Below are 21,552 nucleotides of genomic sequence, written 5' to 3'. Positions count from 1 at the left end.
AGCCACCCCCATTGTGTGTCTCTTGTGTCCCCAACATCCTTCCAGTTGAAGATAAGGGTCAGCCGGCCACCCTGGGATCCTTGAGTGAGGCCAGGTGCTGCTCAGGTGAAGGGCCGGGCCCGGCCCATGGTCTGCGTTTGCTTATAAAGAATTCTCGTGGATGAAAGAACTGGATGCTTGCCTGAAAGGGCCCTCTGTCCTGCTTTCAATCCTCTAAGCATCTTTTATTTAGGCAATGTCCGACTGTTACTTCTTTTAAGAAGGAAAGGCAGAAACTTGATACGATGTCAGATAACTTAATGTCACACAGTAAATACGAAATGATGAAGCCGATTTTGGGTGGTTTTAACACTTTTGTTAATTATGCTTTCGATCTAAAAATAGCGATTGAGTGTCTTCCATGTGCGCAGGTTGTCCCAATGTGAAGACTGTATTTCTTTCTTTCTCTTTTTTTAAAATATATTTTATTGGTTTTTTTACAGAGAGGAAGGGAGAGGGAGAGAGAGTGAGAAACATCGATGAGAGAGAAACATCCATCAGCTGCCTCCTGCACACCTTCCACTGGGGATGTGCCCACAACCAAGGTACATGCCCTTGACCAGAATCGAACCTGGGACCCTTCAGTCTGCAGGCCGATGCTCCACCCCTGAGCCACCGAGGCTGGGCCACGTATAACTTTTGATTTCACAAAAACATAACTACTAATAGCCTAATGTTGATCCGAAGCCTTGCTAGTAACATAAGCAGTCGCTTAACACTATATGCTGTATGTATTATACACTCTATTCTAACAATAAAGTGTGCTAGAGGACAGAAAATATTATTAAGAGAATCATAAGGAAGATAAAACACCTTTACCGTATTTACTGAAAAAAAAAATTGGGCCATAAGGGGACCTGAGCAGTCCAAACCTGCATTGTTCAGGGGTCAGCTGTACTTCGGAGCGAGGAGGGCGAGCGTGGAGCGCAGAGGTGCGTGCACTCCGTGTGCTGGGGGGCTGATGGCTTGGTGCTCACTTGCCCACAGTTGATCGGGAAGATGGAATAGGTTTCGTGTGCAATCCTCGGCTGCTGTTCTCATTCTCAAGAGAGAAGAGAGTCGCCGACACAGGGCCGGTACCACCTTGACGGTAACATGACTGCTGGGGCTATTTCCAGCCAGATCCGTGAGAGTCCATGTGAGGTTATTACCGCTACCTCAAGGGCTTAGTGTCTTAGCTCTCAGGTGTAGAAAATCGGTAAGACGCTCCCTCAGAGATCTCGGCCTCAGTTTCCTTGTCTGTAAAATGGGCACAATAAGCATGCTCACTTCACGGGGTTCACTGGGAGGAGTAAAGGAAATCGTATACGTTGAGCACTTAGAGGTGCGTCAGGCACGTGGTAAATGCTCTGGAAGTGTTGGCTCTTATGTTAAAAAATGGTTATGCCTGGATCATATTTGCTTACCTCAAGGGGTACCGTTTATACCACGCCTTTAATCCGCAGAGGCACAGTCCTTCCAGGGAAGAGCGCCCTCCGTACCAGTCCCTCTGCCAGCACCGTGGGCCCTGTGACACCGGATCAGGACATGGAGGCTGCTGGCTGAGAATTCAGTGACAGCAAGTGAACTGGATGGCGTGAAAGGGTTTTCTAAGTAAGTGTGGCAAAGCCACATCATCCTTGTGTCTGTTTTGATCTTTCTAGGACTACCCGTTAGGAAGTTCTCTTTTCCCTGAATGGTACTGACAACCTGTCCGTCTCTCTCCTTTCCTCTCTTCTGCCCTGTCTCCCTCCCTCTCTCGTCCCTCCCTCCCTCCTTCCCTCCCCCCGCACCTCCCCTCCCCCTCTCCCTCTTCTCCACTCCCCTTCCATCGAGGGATTTTCATGCTCAGTTGACAAGCTGACCAAGATAGGCTTCATTTCAGAAGCACAGCTATTCTGAAATGATCTTCTCTGACATGTTTACAAGCATCCAGCACTCCGTAGAGTGTAGTGTGGCGAATAAGTCCTACGAAAAAGAAAGAGTAAACAGATACAAGAGGGAAAAAAAATATCAAATTTGAAAATCCTCAGATTTTATATAATCGACTTGCTAGGAAGTTGTAAGGGTGCCACCCATCCTGCACGCTGTGGGCTTGTCCCAGTCCCACCAGGAAAATCTCACATCCTGTAACCCTTACTTTCCTATCTGGATCCACGCTTAACACTTACTGGTGTGTGAGCCCAGCTGTTGGTTGCGTATGACTCATTCCATTACCGCCTCCTCTTTGCCTGGCACATGCTCTAAAACGTATGGAAAACCTACCCAGCAATAACTGAAGGCATTTGTAGTGGTTGCCGTTTATAGCATACTAGAGGCCCGTTGCACAAAGAGATTCATGCAACAGGCCTTCCTTCCTTTGGCTTCCAGCACCGGTTTTCCTCCGGCACCCGGGACCCAAGCCTTCGCTCCGGCTAGAGTCTGCCGTCTTCGTCTTCGCTGCGGCTGGAATGCTGCTCCTGAGGATCCCTTCACCCCCGGCCCTCCCTCTCATAGTAGGCATCTTGCCCCACCTGGCCACTCCGTGCCTGGAGCAGCTGGGCGGCAGCCATCTTTGTCCTTCTAATTTGCATATTCCCTCCTGATTGGCTGGTGGGCGTAGCGGAGTGATGGTCAATTTGCATGTTTCTCTTTCATTAGTGTAGATAACATCTCAGAGTAAATGCCCTTCAACTTTAATGTACTGTCTATTATTCTTTTTTTAAAAAATGTATTTTATTGATATTTTACAGAGAGAGGAAGGGAGAGGGATAGAGAGCTAGAAACATCAATGAGAGAGAAACATCGATCAGCTGCCTCCTGCACACCTCCCACTGGGGATGTGCCCGCAACCAAGGTCCATGCCCTTGACCGGAATCAAACCCGGGACCCTTCAGTCTGCAGGCCGACGCTCTATCCACTGAGCCAAACCGGTTTCAGCTATTCTTAAAGGTACAGATGAGGTGAGTGTTTTGATTTGATAGCCAGGTTTACTCTTATATACGTCTGTCTTTAATAAAATGTAAATACAGATCTATTGGGAGGCTTAGTTATAATGGGAAATGGACAAATTATGATTTTTCTCCTTTTAACTTAATGTAATTTTTAATACTCATTTAATAATTACTGGCAACAGCCCTGGGCTGTTTGGCTCGGTTAGAGTGTCAGCCCACAGACAGAAGGGTTGCGGGTTCGAGTCCCATGTTGTTGGTTGAGCCAGAGTTGACGTATATGGCTGGACTTTTAGGGGCAGTTACATAACCTGAATTGTCTTTCTACAGGACATGCTGGCGGAGAACGGAAAGTGTTCTGAACTGGAACTATCAAAACCCCGGGAGTTAGCCTGAGCTTTCTCTGGATGAAGACAATAGCTAGTTATTGACCAAAGGGCACGGTGAGGGCGCTTCTGGGGCATTTCTATACGGGGCCACGGGGCCTCCATACTGTTATGGTTTGCAAGGCGGTTTGGAACACGGGGTATTGGTGAGCCAACCAGTCTCTGAACTGTGTGAGCAGGAGAAATCCGAATCCACATCCTTTTATTCTAAAAAATGTCCCCAGTTTGAAAGAGAAAATGTGCCAGATTTTCCCTGGGGCCGGATGGCACAATGAAATACAAACAAATATCCATTTAATGTAATTCCTGAGGTTTGGGTCAGGAATTATTTCCTAAATATTGAATCACCAGCTCAGCGTAAGCTCACAATAGGCAGATGAGTACACTTACTTTGTTCTGATGACAGTCTGTCTGAGCCCGCCGCCTGCTGGGAAAATGAGATTCTTGTTTTGGGGAGACAAACACGACACTGCTGGCACCTGGGGGCCTTCTCTGGGCCACGTGCCCCTTAGGGTCACCTCGAGCGCAGGTGGTCCGCCGTGCAGAACGGACGCAGCTCCTCGCCCTGCCTCCGTCCCCGTGGGCCTGGGACGGCAGCAGGTTGCACGCAGAGGAAAACCAGCTGCGCGTGGGGGGTAACTGGTCCTGAGAAGAAGCACTGCCCTTGTGTGATGACACCCTTCCCCTCGTAAAGCGGTAACTGTGGCCTCATGTTCTCCAAGGTGACTTCTTAGGGATGCAGGGGGCCTTTGTCAAAGGGTGGGCCCCTTCCTGTGGAGGAGAACACCAGGTGGCTATACAAGGAGCGCATGCCTCATGACCGCGGGGACGGGGGCCGGGCTGGCCACGGCGCAGGGGTTGGCCACGGCCATAGAAGGGAAGGGGGGGACGGGAAAGGGAGACTCACAGTCCGTGTGGATGGAGGGCCAGGGACCCTAAGGAAACAGCCCTTGAAGAAGCTCAAGGCAGCCTCCGCAAAGCAAATGAACCCCAAAGTGCAAGTCAACATCCTTTGCGATTCATGCTGTGAAAATACTTTTGCCAACCAGGCTGGTGCATCGTCTACATCAGCCGTGGGCAAACTACAGCCTGCGGGCCGGATCCAGCTGTTCTATCCGGTTCTCTTGCTCTCCCCTCCGCTCCTTTCCTTGGAATTTATATTAGTTCACACAAACACTCCATCCATGCTTTTGTTCCGGCCCTCCGGTCCAGTTTAAGAACCCATTGTGGCCCTCGAGTCAAAGAGTTTGCCCACCCCTGGTTTACATATTTTTGGCATCTCTATGGGTATATGTGGAAAATCAATCTGCACACGTAAAGGAGATGTTCCTCAGGAAGCAAACCTTAACGCGTCCGCTGTGGTTCTGATCACAGAGGGATGCAGGGGTCCTCAAACTTTTAAAACAGGGGGCCAGGTCACGGTCCCTCAGACCGTGGGAGGGCCGGACTATAGTTTAAAAAAAAAAACTATGAACGAATTCCTATGCGCACTGCGGGCCCGGGACGCGTCGGCTGCTAAGCAGGACAGGCAGCGGCCCCCGGCGGGCCGGATCCATGTCCTCGGCGGGCCGCACGTGGCCCGCGGGCCGTCGTTTGAGGACGCCTGGTATGGTTCAAAAAGCGACAAGGTGCAGAAACACCAACATCGGTACCAAACCAAGGGCCCTGCTTGGTGATGCTGTTTTCCAGATGATGAGATTGGGGACCCAGGAGGTAAAGGAGTCCAAAGATCAGCACGGATCCCACGTTGCCTTAAGAACACTTCACGTCCCCTCCGAGGTAGAGTCATGGAGTCGATTCAAGCGCAACATCAAAGCTAGGAAACCATTACCCACGTTCCTCTTAAATAAAAAACACCCACATCTGAGGTAGGAAGATTGATTGAAACTTCTTAAACTGTTATTGCAACCCCGGTGGTGAGAAGTGTCATTGGTATTTCAGGGAGCAGTGTCCTTGGGGGGATTGCCGTGAGCCCCGTCCAAAGGCTGAAGGGCGTGGACGGACACAGAAAGCCTTCTTGTGGCCGAAGGAATTGAAACCACAGACAGTTTAATTTTTTTGTTTTGTTTCTGGATGTGTAAGTGATACATGCTCATTCTATAGAAAACTATTGACAGGAGAATGTAAAAATCTTAAAACTAACTACTACTCTTGAATAGCAGACGGTTCTGATGAATTGGATCTCAGAGACCAACGAAGCCCTTCACTTACCAACAAGGGAACGGACTTGTTAGAGGAAAGCCAGTCGCCCGAGAACACCCAGCTGCGGACCGGCAAAGAGGGCCCTCCGCCCCGGCTTTCTAACCCAAAGCTTGCTCTCCTGCACCTTGCTGACCGCTTTCCCTCCCTGCTCTTTCGTTCACTTTTATCTTCAGCCCCTTCCGTTCTCCTTAGCCCAGTCCCCTTTCCAATCCCATAATACCCTTCACCACCAACTCCCACCACTCAAAACCTCCCTACTTCCAGAGGGACACTGTGTGTGTGTGTGTGTGTGTGTGAGAGAGAGAGAGAGAGAGAGACAGAGAGAGAGAGAGAGAGAGAGAGAGAGACAGAGAGAGAGACAGAGAGAGAGAGAGAGACAGAGAGAGAGACAGAGAGAGACAGACAGAGAGAGGGAGAGAGAGAGAGAGAGAGAGACAGAGAGAGAGAGAGACAGAGAACAATAGGCGGTGGACCGCTGGGATTGGTTTGATGTACAATATTCCATAAAAAGTTTTTGATGTAGCCCGGGCTGGTTCAATCCCTGGTCCTTGTTGGGGTGTGTGCAGGAGGCGACCAGTCCATGTGTCTCTCTCACATTGATGTTTCTCTCTCTCTCTCCCCCCCCACTTCTCCCTCTCCCCCGCTCTCTCTCTGAAGATCAGTGGGGAAAAAATATCCTCAGTTGAGTGTTAAACGTTCTTGATGTAGGATCAACGCTCGATATCGTTATCAGAGCAGCAAGAAGGCACCAAAGCACGTTGCAGGCCGAGGAGGCCTGGGCACCCAGGATTGCTCTTCCAGGCAGAGCATTTTCTAACCGTGAAGATTACCCGCAAAAGTGCATTTCTTCTGGCACCAGAGGAAAAATCTTACCCCTAATAATCAATATGAATCGATGCTGCTTCACAAGTAGATTGACATCATTCCCTTAATCAGGTCAAAGCTGCACTGACTGGGCCTCCTTTTGAAATGATCTTATTGCCCTGGACAATGCCAAGAAATTCCTTTAGACTATTTCTGAGAGACAAAGCATTTGTATAGCGCCCTGATTTTTAATGCTGCTTTAAAGATTCAGCAGTAAGTAGTCGAAAAATAATCCCCCCAAACCCCAGATATTTTGTTTTGACCTAGTCTCCCCTTTTCATACGTAAAATTTTTAAGTTGAGCTTTCACCAGCCTACTTAACGTTACTGAGCCCCTCTCAATCCTAGGGAGTGCCTGAGAGGGTGTGTGTGCCAGCTGGACCTGGCAGCGGGCCCACCCAGGACTCTTGGTATTGGTGGTCCCCACACTAACCGGGAGGGCGGGAGGGGTTGCTGCCAATCCACCCCTGCCCCCCAATTTATGTTGGCTCCACCATCAACCCTTAGCTGTAAATCCCCTGCTAGTGCCCGTCACCAATAAGGGAGTCAAGAGGAAGAAAAAGCCCTATTTATGTTTATTTTTAAAAATATATATTTGTATTGACTTTAGAGAGGGAGAGAGAGAAAAACATCAATGATGAGAGAGAAACATTGCTCGGCTGCCTCCTGCACACCCCCTACTGGGGATCGAGCCCACAACCCAGGCATGTGCCCTTGACCGGAATCGAACCCGGGACCCTTCAGTCTGCAGGTGGACACTCTAGCCACTGAGCCACACCAGCCAGGGCCCTATGGATGCTTATTTGCAGCAAGCGTTGTCCCCAGTTGGTTAGGCGGCGAGAGGCAGAGCAACAAATCCGAGAGCAAGGGCTGTGCCGTGGGACAGATCCAGGCTTGTGCCCCCGCTCTGCCCTCTGCAGCCGAGTGCCCGGGGGAGTTCCTCCACCCCACGCCTCGTTCCCGTGCGTGCACAGCGGGCACAGAGGCCGCAGCACTTCGCAGGGTGCCCGGGATTCACTGACATAGCACCTGGTACGCACCTTGCAGGGTGTCTGCCACTCGTCTGGACTCCAGGTAGCTGGCCCTTGGTCATGCGCGCGGCTCGTGCAGGTAACGGGGCAGCGACACTGTCCGACAGACGTCCTCGGAATGCCTTGCTGTTGTCATTTTAACTGTTCTTGGGTGCCAAGGTCATCGCTCTCGTCAGTATGTTATAATTGCCTTGGCGAGGCGGGCTAATTGCCCTGGGAGTGAGCTGGGAAATGGATCTGAGGTGCCTGTTCTTCGTAAAAGGATTTAAAACGTGTATGGCTTCCTGGTCATGATTACACGAGGGGAGGGTCTTTATTGTCGTAGAGCAGGAGTGGGCAAACTTTCTGACTCGAGGGCCACCATGGGTTCTTAAACTGGACCGGAGGGCCGGAACAAAAGCATGGATGGAGTGTTTGTGTGAACTAATATAAATTCAAAGTAAAGGAGCGGAGGGGAGAGCAAGAGAACCCTCCGCTCTTTCGGCTCCGCGGGCCGGATAGAACAGCCGAACGGGCGGATCCGGCCCGCGGGCCGTAGTTTGCCCACGGCTGGCATAGAGGCTCCCTTATTACATGCTGGGCCGTGGGACCAAAAATTCAAGACCCGGAGGTAAGGCATAGCCCTCTCAGGACTTGGGCCTGTGAGCACCATCATCTTCTAGAGCGGGGCCCTCACGTTGCCACGCTGGTATAATCGGGCATTTCCGAGACTCTGCAGGAGCAGGCCAGCGTGGGGAAGGGGTCTTGACTCCCCTAGACCACCAACAAGCTGGGCGCGCAGGCAGGGGGCACACTGAGAGGTCGGGGTGGGAGGGGCTGGAGAGCAGGCCTCTCGCTCGGCGCTCGGGCCACGTCCCACAGAGAACACGAAGCAGCCGAGGCCGTGGTGAGAGCCCAGCACAGCCGTGGGCAAACGACGGCCCGCGGGCTGGATCCGGCCCGTTCGGCTGTTCTATCCGGCCCGCGGAGCCGAAAGAGCGGAGGGTTCTCTTGCTCTCCCCTCCGCTCCTTTCCTTTGAATTTATATTAGTTCACACAAACACTCCATCCATGCTTTTGTTCCGGCCCTCCGGTCCAGTGTAAGAACCCATGGTGGCCCTCGAGTCAAAACGTTTGCCCACCCCTGGCCCAGCATGTAGACTGCGTGTGTAAGCGTGTGGCGGGCTTAGCGGGGGGCAGCCCCCAGCTGGCCTTCAGGAGCAGGTGCAGCGCGGGGGCCTGGGCGGTGGGCGGAGGCGGGGGCCCTGTCGCTCAGCACCCCGGGCTCAGGGGGTGCGGCCCTCGCTGTCTCCCGGGAGGGGCTTGCAAGCAGCTGGTGCGATGGAGGACGGAGCCCAGAAGGCCGTGAACGCGGACAGCGCGATGCCAGGCCGGTGCCTGCTGTGCCGCTGAAGGGGGTGGAGGGGCGTGGACGTCCTGTTGCCACACGAGGGGCTCCGGTTAGACGGCAAAGAGCTGCCTGGGGCCAAAGTAAAGACACCGACACATTCGTCACGTGGGATTCGTATGTATTTTCTGGCCAAACACGGAGACACCGAAACGGTTAATTCCGTTTCAAGCTTTTTACGTTTCCATAGAGTCTGATGGGCAAGATGCCTCTTTCCAAATTCTCGCTTTTTGCTGGAACTCTCCTAAGACCTCATTTGGCCTGCATTTATCCCAGTGCCCACCGTTACCCCCAACGGCCACCCCCCCAGAGGAGTCTATTTTGAAATGGAGGTGAACGTCACCGGACATAAAATCCACCACTTTAACGATTTCAAAGTACACATTTCTGGGGCTCCATTTACAGTGTGGTGCAGCCTCAGACACTGTCTGGATCTGGAACACATTCACCACCCAGAAGGGACCCAACCCTGCACCCTTAAGCAGTCACCACCCGTTTTCAACTCCCGCCCCGGCACCTAATATGCTCTCTGTCTCCATGGATTTGCCATAGGAATGTATTTCTTCAGGAATCCTTTAAATTCTGCATTTAATTCCCAATTAGAAACTGTAGACTACTGAGTACATCTCTGTGTGTGTGTGTGTGTGTGTGTGAGTGTGTGTGTGTGAGTGTGTGTGTGTGTGTGTGTGTCAGAGTGTGTGTGTGTGAGTGTGAGTGTGTGTGCATGTGTGAGTGTGTGTGTGTCAGAGTGTGTGTGTCAGAGTGTGTGTGTGTGAGTGTGTGTGCATGTGTGAGTGTGTGTGTGAGTGTGTGTGTGTGTGTGTGTGTGTTTGAGAGAGAGAGAGAGAGAGAGAGAGAGAGAGAGAGAGAGAGAAAGGGGGGGGGGCGGGGAGAAGTCAGAGTCAGCATTCATGAGAAATCTATTTGAAATATCCGAAGTGGAAACGGGGGGAAATGCTTACTTTTCAGCTAGAGGCCTGCAATGTAAACTAGGTGTCTGAACGTAAATTTCTCGAGGCCAGGTCCATCCGAGGTTATGGAAATGTCAAACCGTTCTTGAAAGGTGCCTGTAACGTTGAGAAAGGCCTGTGAACAGCAACGTGGCTTTCCAGAGCCCAAATCACACCAGAAAGGTTCACGTTTTCACACCCGACAGGGGCCTGTCCGGGACCAGCTCTGCCTGCGGCGGGTGACGACAGCCCGTGACTTCTCCTGGAGCAGTGTCCTGGTGACCAGGCGTGTCGGCCTCTGTCCCAGCGAGCACATCCCACACGTGGAGGAAGCTCAGGATGCCTGGCCCGTACGTGAAAAAGCAGCTTAAAATAAAATAACGCAACCCCTGTTATTGGCCAAGCATACCTACCCGTTTCCCATTAGAATGTACATTTTTTAAAAAATATATTTTATTGATTTTTTACAGAGAGGAAGGGAGAGGGATAGAGAGCCAGAAACATCGATGAGAGAGAAACATCGATCAGCCGCCTCCTGCACACCTCCCACTGGGGATGTGCCCGCAACCAAGGTACATGCCCCCGACCGGAATCGAACCCGGGATCCTTCAGTCCGCAGGCCGACGCTCCATCCACTGAGCCAAACCGGCTTCGGCTGTACATTTTATTCTGGCTGGAATTTTTACAGCGTTAGTTAACCTCGTCACCAACTTAAAAGCCCTGGGAATGAGCTGGGAAATGGATCTGAGGTGCCTGTTCTTCGTAAAAGGATTTAAAACGTGTATGGCTATCTTGGTCATGATTACATGACAGGAAAGGTGTGTTTTCTTTTTTTTTTTTAACTTTTTAAAAAATATATATTTTATTGATATTTCACAGAGAAGAAGGGAGAGGGATAGAGAGAAACATCGATCAGCTGCCTCCTGCACACCTCCCACTGAGGATATGCCCACAACCAAGGTACATGCCCCTGACCGGAATCGAACCCGGGACCCTTCAGTCCGCAGGCCAACGCTCTATCCACTGAGCCAAACCGGTTTCGGCGGAAAGGTGTGTTTTCTGACTTCTGGGGAAAACACCCAAGGGCTTGCAAAGAAATGGGAATTTTCAGCCAGCCAAGGGACTCCTAGGAGGAATGGCCAGTAGGGCATGTGGTGTAAGCGGTGCTTCGTGATCGCGAACGTCAAGGCCAGGAGGTCACGGTCACTTTGCATTTTGCACATATCTTGAGGATGTTTGTTACATGTTCACTTTTCATTCCTTTCTGTTTCACGCGCCCCCGCTAACCTATCGGGACTGTTCCCAGTAACATTTAGCATTCCCCGCCAGAGCTCACGCTCCTCGCTGGTTTTGATGTTGTGGGTCTTGCTCGCCTTCTTCCCAAAGTCCCTGTATCTTTCCTCCAGGCTTCCCCGTGGTCCCTGTCCGATCTCCCCACCGTTCTCCTAGCGCTGGCTTCTGGGGACTCCTCCATGACAGTGGACAACTATCTCCCATTCACATGCTGAGGGTACGCTGACTTGGCTGCTGCTCCCACAAACACTTCTCAAGCCGTGGTGACCAGAAGGACATTTAAAGAAACTATGTTTGTATTGGTTTCCGAGAGGAAGGGAGAGGGAGCGAGAGAGAGAAACATCAGTGATGAGAGGGAATCATTGATCTGCGGCCTCCCGCAGGCCCCCTACTGGGGATGGAGCCTGCAACCCCCTGAGATGGAATCCAGCCATGATCTCCTGGTTCATCGGTCCATGCTCATCCATTGAGCCCCACCGGCCTGGCCAGAAGTAAATTTAAAAAAATATTTTTTTTCCCTTTACTGATTTTTAGAGAGAGAGGAAGGGAGAGGGGTAGAGAGATAGAAACATCCATGATGAAAGAGAATCATGGATCAGCTGCCTCCTGCGCGCCCCACACTGGGGATGGAGCCCCACAACAGGGGCATGTGCCCTGACCGGGAAGCGAACCTTGACCTCCTGGTTCCTAGGTCAACGCTCAACCCCTGAGCCACGCCAGCTGGGCCAGAAGTAAACTTAAAAAACCAACTGAACCTCCTTTAAGGCACCTGGGAGTCAGCAGCAGCGCAGGGCTCCTGTGTGGCCGGGACACGCAGGGACAGCACTGGGAGACCTGCTGCTGAGCGGCTGTGGCAAATGTGCAAACATCATGGTCCTGGGCGCCGCTGTGGACCGTCTGCAAAACACCTCCAGCAAAACACCTCGGGGAGAGGTGCAGGGTGAGGGTCTCCCTGTCCCCTCCCGGCCTGGGGCTACCTTGGCCCTCTTCTCCCATCCTCAGAAGGCGGCCCCTCGCCCCCTCCCTGGGAGTGAAGAGTGGAAAGAGGGGGAGAGGGTTCGGAAGGGAGAAAGCGGTTGGCGGCAGTAGCTAAACTGCACCCCTATCTCTGCCCTCCAGACCGCAGGCCAACCGAACCCCCTGCGCCCCGCCCGCCGCCACCCGCGGCTCCTGATGGCCGCCCCGATACAGGGCTGTGTGCAGCGTGTCTCCCCGCACACCGGGCGCAGTCCGGCCTGGGCCCGCGGCTGGACTCCCGCTGCCGTGTCCGCGTGCAGGACCCACTCCCGGACCCAGCGGGGGTGCGAGGGGTAAGGCAACAGGGCCTGGGCCGAGGGGGGGCCGGGACCCGGCGGGATGGGGCGGGGGGAGGGGAGGAAGGTTGGAGTCTGGTTTCTCCAAAATCGTCCACCTGCCCTCAGGAGCCGCTGAACGGCTCGACCTGGGCAGGGACGGGCCCAGGACTAACTGGGATAACCGGTAAGCCCGGTCCCGCACCGGCCTGGGGGGGGTGGGGGAGGCCGGGGGTGGGGGCCGGAGAGGGGGAATGGGGGAGGGGGGTGGAGGAGGAAGGGAGGGAGGGGAAGGGAGAAGCCTGCGCTGCTTTCCTCGCTGCAGCCCAGGAGGCTGTGGAGACCCCCCGGCCCGTTCCTCCCCTGCCCAGGCGGCCTCGCATCCCCGCGCCCCTTCCTGCCCTTTGATGCTGGTCCTGGAGGGAACCCGCTGTGCGTCCGTCCGGGGCAGACAGGGGCCGGACGGGAAGCCGGGAGGGCGGCCTGGGGTCACACCCCTACGTGAAGATGGTTTTCATATAAAAAAAAAATAATAAAAGGCTCCCGCACGCCCAGGCTGGAACTTTGCGCGCTGCCCCCGGTGCGCCCCCTCTCCCCACCGCCCTCGCCCCCGGGGTCCGAGCCCAGCCCGCCCGCCCTCCCGACCCCTGTGCCCTCCCGGCCGCTGCGCCCTCCCGATGCCCCGCGGCCTGGCCCGGAGTCCCCGGGAGGTCCCCGCGGCCGCCAGCGGTTTGCAGCCGGAGGGGGACGCGGGCACGCGGGCGGCCGCAGCCCAGGAGCGGGGCGTGGAGGCGGCACCGCGGGGTCCGGGCGCCCGGCCTCGCGGTGCCGCCGGGGCGGGGAGGGCGGGCAGGGGGCGGGGCGGCTTCTCGGAGCCCCGCCCCGGGGCTATAAGGCCGGGCCGGGCCGGGCGGCGGTGGCGGCGCGCGGGGCAGCGATCGGCTCGCGCGGTCGGCGGGCGGCGGCTCCTGCGCGTGCATAAGGCCTTGCCTTTCCGACTTCAGCTACAGTGATAGCTAAGTTAGGAAGGGGACCCCGCGACCAGCCCGCGCCGCGCCGCGCCGCGCCTCTGTCCGCAGCCGTCGTCGCTCCGCTCCGGGCGCTGGGTGCTGCGTTCCCACGGGCGCTCCGCCGGCTCCTCGCACTCCCGTCCCCAAGCACCTGAGCCAGGGCGGTGGCCGCGGCCGCAGGACGAGCGGGGGGCACCAGCCATGACCGGGGCACGCGAGCAGGGCCGCCGGGGAGGATGCTGCGGTGAGTGGCCGGGCAGGTGCCGGGCGCGCGGGGCTGGGCGCTGGGGCGCGGGCTCCCGGGGATGTGGCCGAACGGCTGGCAGGCAGAGCGCTTGGCGGCTCCTTGGACTCCGGTTTGGGGAGGGGGGTGGGGGTGAGGGAGACGCGGGTTTCCGGAGGGCGTGGGGAGGGCGGCTTGCAGGCCGGCAGGGACGCGTGGACGGGGCAGCTGGGATCCCTTGGTGAGGACCTGGAGCCCCAGGAATGTTGGCACGCGCTCCCCCCCCACCGCTGCCGGCGAAGGCGTGCAGCCAGCCCTGGCCAAGGTCCTGCTAAATTTAAGGGAGGGTCTGCCCCACGGCATGGACGCGGCTTCCCCCACCGCATCGTTCTCAGCAGTGGTGTTCCCCGGCCTTTTAAGTGGGACGCGCATTCCAGCCTCACTCCAGGGACCAAGTATGCCTTTGATCTCCCGCCCCGGGGTGTCTTTGCAGGCTCCTTAACCGACTACCTGACCTCGGCGAAATTCCTCCTCTACGTGGGACATTTTTTATCCACTTGGGTAAGTGGCCTGCGCCGCCCTTCTTACCACACACTTGCACAATTTCTGGTTTCCTTTGGGGCCAGCTGTTCTGAGCCATCCTCCAGTTTGTCGTACATGATCCAAACACCTGCTTTTGTGAAAAAGTGTTCCCCCCCCCAGGGTATTTTCCCCCAGGGTTAGTAAATACTATTTAATTTTCAGGTTATTACACTCTATGTAGCGAAGGACAGCATTCCCCGGAACAGTAATATTTGCATGGTTTGTAAATGGTTGTTTTTTTTTTTTTTTTTTTCCATCATTAGGCTTAGTAAGTGGTAGTATCAGCCGCGAAGAATGCATGGATGCCTCAGATACCTTCTTTTCGTTCACGTTCTGTTTTTTTTTTTTTTTTAATTTTCTTTTGTTAAATTTTTGTTTCGGCATACTGCACTGTGAAACTCCAGGAGAATAGCGGAGTGGCTGACTTAGGCTAAAAATAGCACCCTAAGGTTCACCTAAAGGAAAGGGACCCCCACACAAATAGCTGCGTGGTGGACAGCCTGGTCTTTAAAGATGTCACCTGTGGGCAGGTGTGGGTGGGGCGCCACAGGCTGCCTGAAGCCATCAGGCTCTGAAAATGGTCACCTGACTCCTGGTTTTCCCTCTGACTTCCTCTGTGGTCTTGGGAGGGTCCCTGTGTCTCTGCGGGCCTGGGTTCTGCTGTCAAACCCCGCACCCCCAAGAAAGACTGATCCCAAAAGGGTGCTGGATGTGTATTTAACTCATGATGATGAGACCCTGTAAAATTAAACAGTTGTTCTTCTTGTTTAGAAGCAATGAGCCTGGGTATATTCTATTCACACCTCACATATGTTTAATTAAGAAGAACCGTCGTAAGGAGGAAGACTTTTCAGAGTACATTTGGTGACGGTTGCTTTCCTTTTGCATTGGAAACTTCTAATAAATCATCCTGAAGACATGCGTGCACGCTATCGTAGGAGGAAATCTGTGCCCCGGGCCCTCGGGGAGTTCTTAGCCAGGTTATCAGCTGCTGAAGAAACAGCCCTCAGAGGTGGCCTTTGCGGGAGGCAGACTCCTGTCCTCCTGAGGCCTGGACAGGGGCCACTGCAGGTCCATGTGAGCACAGAGGAATCCGCGGGAGGGTTTCACTCCCAGCAGCGGATGGTTCTAGCTCAGTGGTCGGCAAACTCGTTCGTCCAGAGCCAAATATCAACAGGACAGCGATGGACATTTCTTTGGAGAGCCACATGTTTTAAACGTAAACTTCTTCTAACGCCACGTCTTCAACATAGACTGGCCCAGGCCGTGGTGTTTTGTGGAAGAGCCACACTCCAGGGGCCAAAGAGCCGCCTGTGGCTCGCGAGCCGCAGTTTGCCGACCACGGTCCTAGGTGGCAATCTAGGGAAAGTCCTCTCCATTAGTCTAACTCAGTGGTTTGGTTTGCCAGTTTAACTCAGCAAGTATTAAGTATTAAAAAAGCAAAACAACAGAATAATCGGTGACGGAGAGAGGATCTGAAATTCTCACCTTGTGGCCTGGGCTGTATATTAGGGCAGCGACGTGCCTCACTCCTGAACACCGACACGTTCAGGGTTTATGGGACCTGTTCACAGGTGGGGAGGTCAGCTCTGCCCAAAGAGTGGGGCTGTGGCTCCAGGAGGGCTGCGGGGCCACAATGTAAATTCCACAGCGAAGTGACAAGCTTACAGCAATTTTACAAGAAAGTTGAGCAAAGGGAGTTCTTGTGGGAAAGTTGTATTTAAAGCAAACCCCCCGCCCCCCCCCCCCCAAAAAAAAAACACAAAAAAACAGCGACTACAATCATATCAGGTTTAGAGGACTTTTACTGCTTTTTAGTGCAAAGGAAGCGTGTTTCTCTAAATCCGTGGTCGGCAAACTGCGGCTCGCGAGCCACATGCGGCTCTTTGGCCCCTTGAGTGTGGCTCTTCCACAAAATACCACGGCCTGGGCGAGTCTATTTTGAAGAAGTGGCGTTAGAAGAAGTTTAAGTTTAAAAAATTTGGCTCTCCAAAGAAATTTCCATCGTTGTACTGTTGATATTTGGCTCTGTTGACTAATGAGTTTGCTGACCACTGCTCTAAATAATTCTACCTTTTGAGTTTTGTATCCTCCTTGACATTCTGCCTGATTTTATTACAACAAAGTACATGTGCTGATGCATCTACCATCTAGCTGTTTCCCTGCCCACTCTGCCAAACCATGGTTTTCCGTACACGGAATATAGAGGTGTTACCGTAGACGGTTATACGAGCTTCGATGTGTGTAGGGTTGCATGCTTTTATTCCTGACTTCATTTCTATCTGCCCGTGGGTCCATACGTTTTCCTCTAGACACTAGATCAAATACAAAGCAGTGTAAGAAGTGCATTCCATCAGGGAGCTTTCAATATAGGTTACTGTGGGCTTTAACAACGATATCTAATCACGGAAAGATAACCCGTAGTGAAAGGCAGAGAAAGGGGTACCGGTTGCTTCTTACGTCACCACCCTATGACCTGTCTTCCTTTATTCCCCAGATGTCTGCATGGCCCCGCCTTCTCTTCCTTCCGGTCCCTACTCACAGAGGTCTCTGTCACTGCCTCATGCAACGTGCCACCTTCCAACCCCATCCTACTTTTGTGTTTTGTCACACATTTACACTGCTTGACCTATCCTAGATGTAGTTTTGGTTTTTGTTCGCGGGGATGCAAGCTGCATGAGACCGTGGACCTTAATTTTCGTGCACTTGAATCTCTGGTGCCTCCGTAGTCCCTGTCAACAAGAGAGGAACGTACTGAGGAAGGACTGTGCTTGTTCATGCCCTGGTACGCAGTGGGTCTTCAGCTCTTAGTCCACTGGGTGTAGGTGGACATGTAAGCAAATCATCAAAGTATGGCCAGAGCGTATGGGAAGGCAGGGAGTGGACTTAAGGAAGGAAGGGGTGGGCTTGCAGCTGGACTTGGTCAACATTTACTTAAGAGTTTACCCGATTTGGGGGCTTTGTGAGCATAGACGCTGTTGCTTCTTAAAACGAAAAGGCTTTGGAAATGGGGGTAACTGGAGCCATTTTATTCCCCTCTATCAAGGAAGGGCCATGCCATACAGGGATAAGCAAGAGAGAAAATTGCCTCTTAATAGCACTTGTTTTGATACTCTGGAGGAATCTAAAACAAATTCCGTTGGAAAAAAAGATAGGAATAGAAAAACGATAGCAAAAAAAGAAGCAATAGTAATAGAATAATATTTCTTACTCTTAAGGTTAAAAAAGAGGAAATTCACTTGTGAGGGCAACCTATCATTTGGTGCATTTATGTGTTGAAGCCTTTTCCTTGGGAGCTATTCGGAGGAATGGAGGTCAGAATCAAGTACCTCCTCTCTCCACTCCCATAAGAATTTAGCCTGGAAATGTTGTTTCCTGTAGTGATTTCCAGGGATAGGTTATGATAGAACAGTGTTTTATGTTAACCTGTTAGGAATGGAGCCTAAAATATAACAAGTTCCATTAGAGATTTCTTATACATTAATTTAACTGATTCATTGAAAAGTTTGTCATGCCACATTTTGCAAGTGGTGGATTCCCAAATTCCTGTATACTCTGGAATCCTCCTATATAATAAAAGGCTAATATGCAAATCGACCGAACAGCAGAACCACCGGTTGCTATGACGCACACTGACCACCAGGGGGCTGACGCTCAACGCAGAGCTGCCCCCGGTGGTCAGTGCGCTCCCACAGGGGCAGCGCCGCTCAGCCAGAAGCCGGGCTCACGGCTGGCGAGCGCAGCGGCGGTGGCGGGAGCCTCTCCTGCCTCTGCAGCAGCCTAAGGATGTCCGACTGACGAGAGGGGGCCTAAGCCATCAGTCGGACACCCCCCAAGGGCTCCCGGACTGCGAGAGGGCACAGGCTGGGCTGGGGGACCCCCCCCCCCGAGTGCACGAATTTCATGTACCGGGCCTCTAGTGAAGAAATAAGTAGTTTATTTCCCCTTTCAAGCCCCATCTTTGTTAAAATGTAAAAATGGCTGCTTGCTATGCGTTTATTTCTGATGTCTTCTTTCAGGCGGTGCCAGAATTGGCCCACACTAATTTCATCTTTCTGATTGCCCCGCTGGTTTATGACTTTGAAATTTACTTGTGAAATGGGGCATAGGTTTTAGAACATTAGAGGTACCAAAGGCGTTAGAGATAGAGCATCCTTACCATTTTACAAATGAGGAAACTGGCGGGTTTTTTGGCATTCAAGGCATGCTGCCGTCCGTGAGCTCTGCTGTAGGTTCATTCCGATCCAGAGGTAAACTACCTCAGGACAGGCCCAGTCCAGGCTCCAGAACCTGACACACCAGGAATCAGCTTTGGTCTTAAAACACCTGCTCAGGCCTGGAAACATCTTTCTAGAATGAAAAGGACTATGTGTATTTCATTAATAGCATGTTCTTTCCGGTTTACTTAGCCCTTAGCTGCCACTGTGCCAGGATGGACAGTCTGGACACGTGGCCAGTATTCCATCCACAGAGGAGCTGACCTTGGAAACGTCATGAGGTCGCCAGAAAGTGCCCTCAGATGAGGAAGCAACTTCCTGAGAATAACTGACCGGAAGCTAGAACCATTCGGCCACACGTTGCCTCCCCTCTGTTCCAGGGGGACCGGATGTGGCACTTCGCGGTGTCCGTGTTTCTGGTGGAGCTCTATGGGAACAGCCTGCTCCTGACGGCCGTCTACGGGCTGGTGGTGGCAGGGTCCGTGCTGGTCCTCGGAGCCATCATCGGCGACTGGGTGGATAAGAACGCCAGACTTAAAGGTGAGTGGTGCCCCGCTGGCGTGGCTCAGCGGCTGAGCGTGGACCCACGAACCAGGAGGTCACGGTTCGATTCCCCGTCAGGGCACATGCTTGGCTTGCAGGCTCGGTCCCCAGTAGGGGGCGTGCAGGAGGCAGCTGATCAGTGATTCTCATCACTGGTGTTTCTCTCTCTCCATCTCTCTCTCTCTCTCTCTCTTCCCTCTCCCTCTCTCTCTGAAATCAATAAAAACACATTAAAAATAATAATAATAATAAAGGTGAGTGTTGTTACAGCCATGCCTTTGTATTCACGGACCAGCCTCTGAGCTGCGGGGAAACCCCTGTGGCGGCCCACTGTGCGCCCCGTGAGTGCTGGGGGGGGTGGGGGGGCTGGACAGCACCTCCCCCTGGAGGCTCTGGGCCCCTGCACAAGGCTAGGGCGACAGGATACTGAGCCCATAGGTTGGGGGAGTATCCCTGGCTACTCATACATCCCACATGTCAATGATTAACCCCGTAGGCTTTTCTGAGAACCGTGTTAAACATTGAAAGTTTGCTAGACGCTCGGTTCTTTCTCACCAGGACGCACCCTGCAGTCTCTTTACGGTGAGGTTCCTGGGGCAGCGATAGCTCCTGTGCCCTGGGCGGCTGCATTTCACGCAGAGGTGTGTGCAGGGGATTGAAAAGTACAGGTTCAAGAGAGAATGTCAGCCCTAGCCGGTGTGGCTCAGTGGATAGAGCGTCGGCCTGCGGACTGAAGGGTCCCAGGTTCGATTCCGGCCAAGGGCACATGCCCGGGTTGTGGGCTCGATCCCCAATAGGGGGCGTGCAGAAGGCAGCTGATCGATGATTCTCTCTCATCATTGATGTTTCTATCTCTCTCTCCCTCTCCCTTCCTTCCTGAAATCAATTAAGAAATATATTTTTAAAAAAAGAGAAAAAAAAAGGAGAGAATGTCTGAGTCTGGATCGCGGAGAGCCAAGTTATACATGTTTTAGGGAAAGGAAGAAAGAAATACATTAACGCTTACTCCAGGGCAGTAATAGTGAAATCTCCACGTTTCTACAGGAGAGGGAGAGCGTGAGTGAGCGATCAGCTATTCAGACGAATCGGCAGCATTGCCCTCCCGTGCTCCACGGGCAGCGCCGCGGCCAGGCCGTGCCTGTCCTGGACGCTGGGAAGGCCTGGGCCCATTGGTTCCCGTCGGCGTAAGGAGAGCCCTGAGATCAAATCCTGGGACCTGATGCTTTTAGGAAAATGGTCGCGATGCACATTTCCCCGTTGTGAGGCTCGATAGACCCAAACGCAGGCAGGAACATGTTTCCTGGCTCTTTGCATCATCGTTCGCGGGACAGAGAAATGGTCCCCCTGGGGGTGTTCACCTCCTGACTGTGGCGCGCTGGCTGTAGCGTGGAGAGGGCGTGAGTGGGAGGAAAGCGTGGGCTGGCAGGCTCCCTCTCGGACCCGGGGAATCGGCTCATTGGCACCTCCCTGAAAAATCTCCCGTCTCCAGGCTGAGTTACCCCCTCTCCCATCAGCCTCAGCTCATGCCTTTGCTGTTCTGCGTACACCCTGGTGGTCACCTGGTCACCTGTCCATCCTCCCTGGAGCCGGTGGGGTCCCGAAAGCTAAGAAGGGCGTCCAGTTGCTAGTCGATCCTTGTGCGATACGTGACTGCACCCGTGGATGAGTTCTGCGTCGGGGTTTGACTTCAGGCTAATGTCACACGATGGTCGGTTGTTCCTTGAGGCTGTGACGTGGCCTCCCAAGCCCGACAGCGTGGCTGTCCTTGCAGACAGCGCAGTAATTACACGGCCTTGGTCAAGGCCAAGGGCTCCGGGGAGCGTTTTACTGGAGCATCAGCCTCTGCAGGAGGGAGGCAGGGGTGCTGGCCTCACCTTCCAGACGCGGCGTGAGGGACTCGGTGTCCTGCCCTGGTCCTCTGCCCTGGCGGGTGGGAGAGGAGGGGCCAGGGTGCCCGCCCCGGGTGTCACCTGTCCCTATGCCAGCGCTTCACCCACAGGATGGCTGCCTCCGCTCCGAGAAAGCCGGCGTTTTCTGGGGGGGACGGTGTAGCGTAGACCATCACCACAGTGATAGACGGTCCTCGATGCCAAAGGGAACAGCCTGCTTCCCCCTGACACACTCTTACACGTCTCTTCTGTGTAGCCACACTTCCTATCTTACCAGATCTGGCCTGCGTGGGCCTTACCTTACCAGATCTGGCCTGCGTGGGCCTTACCTTACCAGATCTGGCCTGCGTGGGCCTTACCTTACCAGATCTGGCCTGCGTGGGCCTTACCTTACCAGATCTGGCCTGCGTGGGCCTTACCTTACCAGATCTGGCCTGCGTGGGCCTTACCTTACCAGATCTGGCCTGCGTGGGCCTTACCTTACCAGATTTGGCCTGCGTGGGCCTTACCGTACCAGATCTGGCCTGCGTGGGCCTTACCTTACCAGATCTGGCCTGCGTGGGCCTTACCTTACCAGATCTGGCCTGCGTGGGCCTTACCTTACCAGATCTGGCCTGCGTGGGCCTTACCTTACCAGATTTGGCCTAACTCAGCCTGGAGATCCGTGACCTCCTCCTTCCCCTCCTCCACTTCCTACTGTCCCAGCGGAGCAGCACAGAGCCGAGGGAGCTCGCCT

General features: G+C 53.7%; 1 protein-coding gene across 1 annotated transcript in view; it reads left to right on the top strand.

The window, feature by feature from the left end:
- Nucleotides 1-13,270: 13,270 nt before the first annotated feature.
- SLC40A1 (solute carrier family 40 member 1) overlaps nucleotides 13,271-21,552 on the top strand; it is a 21,186-nt gene continuing 12,904 nt past the window's right edge. The window contains exons 1-3 of the mRNA XM_080671122.1: nucleotides 13,271-13,606; nucleotides 14,079-14,146; nucleotides 18,765-18,992. Coding sequence (XP_080527248.1) covers nucleotides 13,564-13,606; nucleotides 14,079-14,146; nucleotides 18,765-18,992 — 339 coding nt within the window. The 5' untranslated portion in view covers nucleotides 13,271-13,563. The remainder of the gene's footprint in view (nucleotides 13,607-14,078; nucleotides 14,147-18,764; nucleotides 18,993-21,552) is intronic.

Source organism: Plecotus auritus (genome assembly GCF_963455305.1).
Source record: "Plecotus auritus genome assembly, chromosome: 5".
In the NCBI taxonomy this organism is placed as follows: Eukaryota; Metazoa; Chordata; class Mammalia; order Chiroptera; family Vespertilionidae; genus Plecotus; species Plecotus auritus.
Note: the sequence above shows the minus strand (reverse complement) of the source record. Positions and strands in the feature narration are given on the sequence as shown.